Source organism: Scaptodrosophila lebanonensis, unplaced genomic scaffold, assembly GCF_003285725.1.
Source record: "Scaptodrosophila lebanonensis strain 11010-0011.00,11010-0021.00 unplaced genomic scaffold, SlebRS2 tig00000168-arrow-arrow-pilon, whole genome shotgun sequence".
NCBI lineage: Eukaryota > Metazoa > Arthropoda > Insecta > Diptera > Drosophilidae > Scaptodrosophila > Scaptodrosophila lebanonensis.
The window spans coordinates 584473-593851 of NW_022060601.1; the positions used below are offsets into that span (position 1 = coordinate 584473).

Sequence of the window (9379 nt, forward strand, 5' to 3'; positions counted from 1 at the left end):
GGCATCTTTGTGCAAAATTTGGTGTCTCTATCTCTTATAGTCTCTGAGATCCAGGTGTTCATACGGACGGACAGACAGGGCTAGATCGACTCGTCTCGTCATGCTGATCAAGAATATATATACTTTATGGGGTCTGCCACGCCTCCTTCTGCCTGTTACATTTTTCAGCTCCCGCAAACCTAATACTTGTATACTTCTGTACATTTCATGTACAGAGTGTAAAAATGTGTTTATATGCGTGTATGTATGCAGCACAAATTTAAACCAAAGCAGCAACAACAACAACAGCTGCTGACAGAGGTACATGGGCAGCGATTTTACTTATGGCTATAACTTTCTTCAGAATTGACCCATCGTGATGAAACTTGGCACACGGACACATAAGCTTTGCACATAGACATTGATTTCAAAATTCCAAGAATTACGAAGTGGGGGCTGTATCAGAATAAAAAAATAAACTTGACCTGCCTGGGACGTAGACGAATCTCGATACCAAGTTTGGTTATTCTAGCTCTGGTACTTCCTGAGATTCTTGCGCTCATATAGACAGTCGGACGGACGGACATGGCTATATCGACTTGTCTTGCCATCCTGATCAATACGCCTTCTTCTGTGTGTTACATACATTCGCACAAAACTAGTACTATATAGCCTTTTACCCTTTGAGAACAGGCTATAAAAATATAACATATCAATATAAATAACTCAAGTTAAGTTTTGTGTAATTACTTTTGACGCAAATAAAATGTGTGTAAATACTTTTGACAACTTATAGGCATTACTTCTTTTGCTTATATTTTCGTCATATGAACCATTATCTTTTTGATTGATCTTCCATTTGATTGTGCATAGATCAAACTATGTGACAACAACATTTTTTTCGAAACTAACATCCAAGAACATCAACAAAAAGGTTCGATAATAGAATATGTTAAACAAGAAAGGAATGCTAAAGTCGAGCAGGCTCAACTCTTAAATACCCTGTACCACCCCACAAAAAAAAAAATTAGTAAAAAAATTTAATTAATTAATTAAATTAAATATAAAATATTCCAAACATGCATACATACATTTACATCAAAATCGGGAAAAATGAAAAAACTTGCCCTTTCTCGGGCGTAGGAGAATCTGTATACCAAGATTGGTTATTCTAGCTCTTAAACTTTCTGGGATCTTTGCGTTCAAGCAGTCAGACGGACATGGCTTTATCGACTCGGCTTGACATCCTGATCAATAAAATATATACTTTGTGGTGTCTGCCACGCCTTCTTCTATGTGTTACATATACACTCGCACAAAACTAACATTCCCTTTTACCCTTTTCTTTGTATGCTCTGTATACCATCTGGCAATATTTATACATGTCAAGGACATCTGTAACCCATCTTTTGCAAGGCATATGGCAATATCATAAGTATCATCAATACCATCAGCTGACTTTAAGCAAATTTTGTCGACAATTTAAAATTTGTATTAAATGTATTTCAAATCATTCAAAAAATAGGTATAGTTAATTATAGTAGGTAAGTATCCTATATATTAGGTTGTTTTGGAAATAATAACAATTAGCAGCTTGTAACATTTATGTTACATTGGGTTGGAACGTTCATAACAATATAATGTGACAGATCTGTATCAAACCGATTTTATTGTATAATTTACAAGTGAAGCACCTGTATTATGTGTCTTATTTGCTCATAATTTAAACAGAATTATCTCCCGTGACTATGGATGAAATAGTCGCTCATCTATTGAAGAATCTGACTATGAGCCGATCGCTTGATTGACTGGCCAGTCAGAGGATGAAAACGTTAATAGAAGCAACCTGCATGACGAATTACTCCCCGGATCTTCTAAACCCCAAACAATATAATCCAAAATACTGTGGGAAAAAGCAAGTCTTCAGTAATCTGACGACCAAGTGCGATTTTCAGGTGATATACGAGCCCTAACCACTATTAATTGGTACGGCAAGGTTTTTTTCGACAGTGCAACTTTCAATGACTCATATTTATTTGTAGGCGATGATTGCCCAAACATATTTATACTTTTTAAAAAGGTCATTGAATTACCTTTAATTTCATATAAAAACATGCACAAGTTTCATATCAACAAAATGAAAAAACTCAATTTAAATAAAACAACTTTCATACTACACGAAATATTTTGACCATTATTAATTGGTACGGCAACATTATATATTCATTAAAACTGAGTAACATCTCCTTTATTTTTAATAACACCCTGAATTCTCTTCTGCATGGTATTTACTAATTTTAGGCATTCTTCTGGAGTTATGGAATCCCAAATTTCCTGAATTTTTGATTTTAGTCCTGACAGAGTACGCTGTGGGTCATTCCTCAGCTTTCTTTTGATGATTGCCCACAAGTTTTCTATTGGGCTTACATCTGGGCTTGATGACGGCCAATCTAAGACATCAATTCCATTTTCTTGAAGCCAATTTTTGGTTGTTTTTGCGGTGTGTGGTGATGCACCATCCTGTTGAAAGGTATATTCCCCACACTCAGAAAGCTTTGGTATTGATGGAAGGAGATTACTTTGAAGGATACACTTGTATTTTTCTGCATTTACAGTTCCATCTATAAAGTAAAGTTGTCCCCCACCTTTGGCTGACATGCATCCCCACACCATTGTGCTCGTTGGAAACTTGACTGTACGTATAAGACAATCTTTGTGATATGCCTCCGTACGTTTTCGTATTACTCGTTTTCGAGCATCACCGACACACACATCAAATTTGGATTCATCGCTAAAAATTATAGAATGCCAACGCCTCTGTTCCCAATTCTGCCTTTGTCTTGCCCATAGCAATCGTTTTTTCATCTGCAAAGCTGTGAGCAATGGTTTTTCTTTGGCCTAAAAACACCAACATATATTATTTGTACAGGAAAAATTATCTGTTATGCTAAGCAGGAACCGCAATCATACCTTATAGAAGCCATATCCAATTCTTTTCATTTGCTGTCGAGTCCATTCTCGTTTCACTGTTTTCCCAATTTTTGCAGACCATTTTGCCGATATATCTCTCACAGTACTTCGCCGACTTTCCTTTATTGTACTCGACAAACTTCTTTTGTCACGCGAAGTAACTTTTGAGACTCGACCTCTGTTCGCTGTATTACAGTGTATATTGCCATTCTTTCTGTAGCTTTTCACTATATTTTGAACTGTAGACTTAGAAAGCATAAGACTTTTCGATATTTCACCATAGCTGTTGCCCAAATTTAATTTTTTTAGAATTTTAGCTCGAACTTCCTCACAAACTGGCTTGCCACGTGCCATCGTGCTCATAAATCAGGGAATAAAACTAAAACTACAACTAAATGTCATATGTTTTTACTTTTCCTTCATCACAATATTCTATTTACCGTTACTTGTCCAGTTTTTGTTTATATTTTACATTTTTCACCGTTTTTTTAAGAAAAATAATGTTGCCGTACCAATTAATAATGGTCAAAATATTTCGTGTAGTATGAAAGTTGTTTTATTTAAATTGAGTTTTTTCATTTTGTTGATATGAAACTTGTGCATGTTTTTATATGAAATTAAAGGTAATTCAATGACCTTTTTAAAAAGTATAAATATGTTTGGGCAATCATCGCCTACAAATAAATATGAGTCATTGAAAGTTGCACTGTCGAAAAAAACCTTGCCGTACCAATTAATAGTGGTTAGGGCTCGTAATACTTTGCCTAATCAGTTCTTGGAATCAGAAACGCCAAAACTTACCATGCCTCAACTATAGACATACAGCAGTTCATGGGAATAGCATATATAATGTCGTTGGTGCTTCTCGCAAAACACTGGAATCAATTAATAGGGACTAATGTTATCAAAACAACAATGTCCTGAAATGATTAGGAAATATTTTCATGTCAATGACAATTCTAAAATGCTGCCTCGTGAGCACCCTTAAATAGACTAGATTCGTCTTCTTATAAAATATTTACATACATCATGCTTTTAAAAACGTCCTTTTCGAAAAACGTACAAGTATGTCAATTGATGAACAGATTCCTTCAACAAAAGAAAAATTGTTGAAACGATATAATTCGAATAAGCCAAAGTTGCAAGTTCGATCTGACATTACTGAATATGTTTATCATTTAAAAATTGACTCCGGAGCTGAAAGTCGCTCACAAGCAGATGAACCAGATTTGGCTGCTTCAACCAATGTCTCGTCAGATTATGTAGTTATTTTAAGAAATCAAAATTTTAAGGTTTACTTTGAAAATTATTTTACTTCATTGCCGCTTTAACAATACCTTTCACCAGAAGGAAAATTTAGCCTTGCAACCATAAGCAGAAAAGGAATTTCCGACTACGAACTTCTTGATCCACAAGGAGTCGCTTTCAAAACAAGTTCATGGATTTTCAGAAGAATAACTCGGCAATAAGAAAGGTACTGATAAAGACGGTAACTTTTGCAAGTACATTTGTTGGGACTGATTTAAAAACAAAAAGAAATTAAAAAAATTAACAAAACTCGTCCTTTCTCGGACCTAGGAGAATCTGGATACCAATTTTGGTTGTTCCAGCTTTTATAGTTTCTGAGATCCTTGCGTTCATCCAGACAGACGGACGGACGGACATTTTTTTAAATTTATTTATTTAAAGTTATAACAAATGATACTGCCTGAAGAGATTTCTCCCGCCAGTAGCTTGTAAATAAAAACTACACCATGACAGGTTCTACGATCGTGCAAGGTAGGGAGATCGATCAAAGATAATCTGTCACGATAAGGTGGCAAACGTCGATTGGGATCCCATTGAAGGCCTCTCAAGGCAAACAATAAAAATTGCTTTTGGACGGACTCAATCATTTCCTGGTATTTTTTATACTGGGGTGACCATACACATGAACAATATTCCAAAATGAGACGAACGAGAGATGTATAAAGAATCTTGGTTGTGTACGGATCATCAAATTCCTTCGACCATCGTTTTATGAAACCCAGAACACCTCTAGCTTTACCAACCATATTTACAATATGGGTATTAAAATTAAGCTTCCAATCGAATGCTACACCAAGGTCATAACTAGAAGTGATGCGTTCCATAGTACAGTAGATAAGAGAAAATATGAAGTTTATTTCTATAAAATGACATAACTTTGCATTTGCCAACATTAAGGTATAACATGTTGGAAGTACACCACGACTGAAAATTATTAAGATCAGTCTGAAGTAGTTGGTGATCGCTGATATCAGATAACGTAAGGCAGAGCTTAACATCATCCACATACATTAGAACACGAGAATGATTTTTCACTCGGGGTAGGTCATTAATAAAAAGAACAAAAATCAGAGGGCCAAGGGCTCAGATATGAAGAAATCCAATTAAGCAGTAGGGACGGAAAACCAATTAATTGTAACTTTAATATAAGTATATCATGATTGACAGAGTCAAAGGCTTTGCTAAAATCAGTATAAACAACGTCGGTTTGTCGATTTTGTATAAATCCGTCAATAACGTTTGAAGAAAACTCCAAAAGATTAGTGGAGGTTGAACGGGATTTAATAAAACCATGTTGCGCATCAGAGAAAATCGATTTACAATGATGTTGTGTCTGAGATGTAATCATTTTTTCGAACATTTTTAGTATGGCCGATAATTTGGCGATACCTCTGTAGTTCTCAACGTCAGCTTTGTTCCCCTTCTTGAAAATGGGAGTGATAAAAGATTCTTTCCATAGAGAGGGAAAATTAGAATTTATAAGAGACCAATTAAATAGTTTTAACAGAGGGGGACACAGAGAAGAAGCACAGTATTTTAAAACACAGCTGGGTACTAGATCAGAACCAGTGGAAGAAGTATTCTTCAGTGATTTTAAATTTTGGAGAAGATCAGATTCTATTATTTTAGGGTTGCACAGGATGGTCGAATGAGGTATACAGAATGGGTAAGGAGTTGATATATTAAAGGTAGAGGAACTATAAGTGCTTTGATAAAATTTAGCGAAAAGGTTGGAAATGTCACCAGCAGAATCCGCTTTTCGGCTATTCAAAAACATAGAAAGTGGTAAGGAGTGTGTCTTGCGGTTTGAATTAACATGTCTAGATCGATTTCTCTCGTCATGCTGATTCAAAATATATACAGTTTATGGGGTCGGAGATCCTTCCTTCTGCATGTAACATACTTTGCACAAACCCAATATACCCTTTTTACCCTACGGGTACAGGGTATACAAATTGTGAGCGATTTAAGCTCACGTAAAGGGTGCATAAATGCACAATTACATAACAATTGTGTCTATGTTAGTGTGTAAGCATGTCTATTTGTGGCTGTGTGTGCATGTTTGCAGTACAATGTTGAACCAAAGCAGCAACAGAAAGAACAGGTGCGGGCAGCGCTTGGGAAGTAATTGTATACATATATGGATATAACTTCCTGTTAAATCGGCCTATCATGAAGGAACTGGTATACGGACACATAATCACCAACTGGAGGCATTTGCGAATTGAGTTCGGAATTCCAAGAATTACGGGAGTTATGGAAAATCACTAATTGCGGTGGAGACGGGATATAGAGGGATGTTTTTTTTTAATTGTATTTTCTTCGTGCCTCATTGAGTCAACACGACCACGCAAAACAATCGAATTTTGAAACAACACGCGATCCCACGCAGTGCATGTCTAACTTGCTTGTGGTTGTGAGTAGTCCTAGTTGTCCCCAACTGTTTGATATTTTGTGTAGTTTGCATCCGCGAATTGGAAAAAATTTATATTTTTTGAACATTTTTAAATGCCATTATGTAGCCGATTTAAAATTTTACGTAGGTATTAATTTATTAATGGAATGGAATGGTACTCGTAAAGAGTCGAACGCGCCCAACTGTTTAGAATGTGTATAGGAATGAATGAATTGAAATGAATACAAAGTTTAGTTATTCTATCTCTTAATCTTTCCGAGATACTTGTACATCCAGACGGTCATACATACGTGGCTATTTCGAATCGCCTCGTCATACTGATCAAGAGTTTATATATTTTGTGGGGTCTGCTATTTGCGCAAGAACTACACTGAAAATTTCCTTAATGGACACTTTTTCTAAAACATTCGATCGGTGTATAAAGTATTTAAGTATCCCCTTAAGCAGACACTCCCTTTGGACGGACAAAAATTGGCGGACCGTGAGTGTGCAGCCAAGAGAGTTTTCACTGTATACTAGTATTAGTGTACCAAAACTGTTAAGGTCCTTCTTTTTCATATCGAATTGTAATGACAAGCTCATGTTAGGTTAGGTAAAAATTTACTTTTCGATGGGGTGAAGGGAAATCTATTGGATCGTACATTTATAATACACTGGGTGCGAAATGCAAAAATATACATATAACAATGTAATAAAATTACATATATATAAAAAATGTATAAAGCTAGTCCACGTGATATTCCGTGTGGTGTGGGGATCCCTTGCGTTTTTCGGCTACAAAAACATTACTCATGCCCGCCACGCTAGAAACTCCGCGCAGGCCCGTGCTCTGGAAGTATATAAGCACATACTGCTCACCGTGTCGTAACTCAACGTCGTCAGCAAAATCGATGCGCACCTCTTCCTCGGTGGCCGTTAGTTGGCGTCTTAAGCGCTGACGATTGCGGTGGTGATGTCGACCACGCCGGTGCGGCGCCGGTGTGTCAAAATAGTCCCGGTCGTTGTCCGATGGAGATGAGGGCGACTCCGCTTGATTGACGTACTCGTAGGCTACGTAGCCCATGAGACTACTAAAGTCCTCAGGATAGATACCTATCCAGTCATTAGCGCATTCCTCGAACTCGGGCTGTTTCCGGTACTCCACTGTGTTCTCATCGCCAATCTGCCAGACGATGATAGGGGTAAACACAACACACGGTGCGCGATAGTTGGGGTAGAGCTTAATGGTGAAGTCACTAGTAACCGGTTTATGGTCGCTAATATTGTAAGCGGGATGGGATTTGTAAGAGCACTGCTCTATGGCGAGCTGCATGGCCGGATGGCGGTTCAGCGGCTGCACTGCATACATGATGCGGTCCGTCCAGGCCGGTCGTCGTTTCAAATCGTATTCGGATGTTCCCTCCTTAAATTTGAAAGTGGGTGGAAATTCGGGCAGTCGCTCATGCATTAAGTGAAATGCTTTTTGCGTCTGTTCACGAACAAGATATAACTGGTCCCTTTTCATGAGCGCATCAAGTTGCCGGCCATCGAACACAGCACCGCGTACTTCCGCGGCGGAGTCGTTGCCTTCTAATCTAAAGTTAAGATCGCCAAACCAGAAGACGTAGTCGTGGTCAAAAATCTCGCGGTAGCGCTTAACATGATAATGATGGTTCTCCAGTATTTGTTTGTAGTCCTCAATACGCTCATCTAGTTGGTGGTCGTGTGCTGCCAAGTGGGCCACAACGAATGCCAGTCCGCATCCGTAAAGTGTAAAGCGGATACTCACTGCGCCCTTATTACCCCAAATGCCACCGAACCCAGTGCGAGTGAACTCTGCCTCTACTTCGCGCAAGTGTGCTACATGCGGACGCCTCACAAATATAGTCAACAGGAGGCCCTGCATCTGTTCCGTTTTAGCCACAACATAATTGTATAAACGCAATAATTCCTTTGCCTTGTGCGTCCAAGGATCCTCTTTAAAGAGTCCCAGTACTTGATGCTGCGGTTGTGCGTTTACCTCTTGTAGTCCAAAAGCGTAGATGTCTGGCAGTTGGTCCTCTTTGGTGTTAACGTCACTATCATCATGCAATCCCAGCAGCTGGCGCAATGATATATTGTCCGGAAATCGGCTCCCCACATTCCAAGTGACCACATAAACGCGGTATGTTTCCAGAAGTTGGCGCGAGCTGTTGCTGATGAGAGTGTCAACGGTTTCATTGATCGTATCAGCCGCTGTGCTACTGCTGGGCGTTTTATTCATTGTGCTATGTTTTGTTCAATTAGGCAAAAAAACAACAACAAGAGCTAAGATGCCAACTGTTACTCAGCAAATAAATTTAGTCATACTCTGTATTGTACCCATACATACATATGCATGAATAATACTTACTTTAATACGCTGCTAGTTTGTTTTCACAATGGATACGTTGTATGGTCAGCATGAAGTAATCAACAAGTACCAAGCTAACGAGAAGTAAATAAAGTCAGTGTTGAAATACTAATGCTAAATAGCTGTAAGCGATTTGGCCAGTTATCGATTAACCGAGTTTGTTTGTCTGTAAAGTTGTATCACTCTACCGTTTTAGTAAACAGGCTTATTTCTTTATAAAGAAAATAGCTCTCATTCATTTAACAGCTGGTTTACATACAATAGAATAAAAAATGAAAGGATTTTTCTGATCTAATGTGTATTATCGAGTATTTGGGCGCCGGCAATATTACAAG

General features: G+C 38.0%; 1 protein-coding gene across 3 annotated transcripts; it reads right to left on the reverse strand.

The window, feature by feature from the left end:
- Nucleotides 1–7256: 7256 nt before the first annotated feature.
- Nucleotides 7257–9141, reverse strand: LOC115629868 (inositol polyphosphate 5-phosphatase K). 3 transcript variants are annotated; one of them, XM_030526463.1, is made up of 2 exons: nt 9045–9141; nt 7257–8919 (listed from the first exon to the last, which is right to left on the reverse strand). In XM_030526463.1, the coding sequence occupies exon 2, from the start codon at nt 8913–8915 to the stop codon at nt 7398–7400; it is 1518 nt and encodes a 505-aa protein (XP_030382323.1). In that variant the 5' UTR covers nt 8916–8919; nt 9045–9141; the 3' UTR covers nt 7257–7397. The 3 variants fall into 3 exon arrangements, with proteins under 3 accessions (XP_030382323.1, XP_030382320.1, XP_030382322.1); XM_030526460.1 differs by having other exon boundaries at nt 7257–8959; nt 9045–9134; XM_030526462.1 differs by having other exon boundaries at nt 7257–8971; nt 9045–9094.
- Nucleotides 9142–9379: the final 238 nt, after the last annotated feature.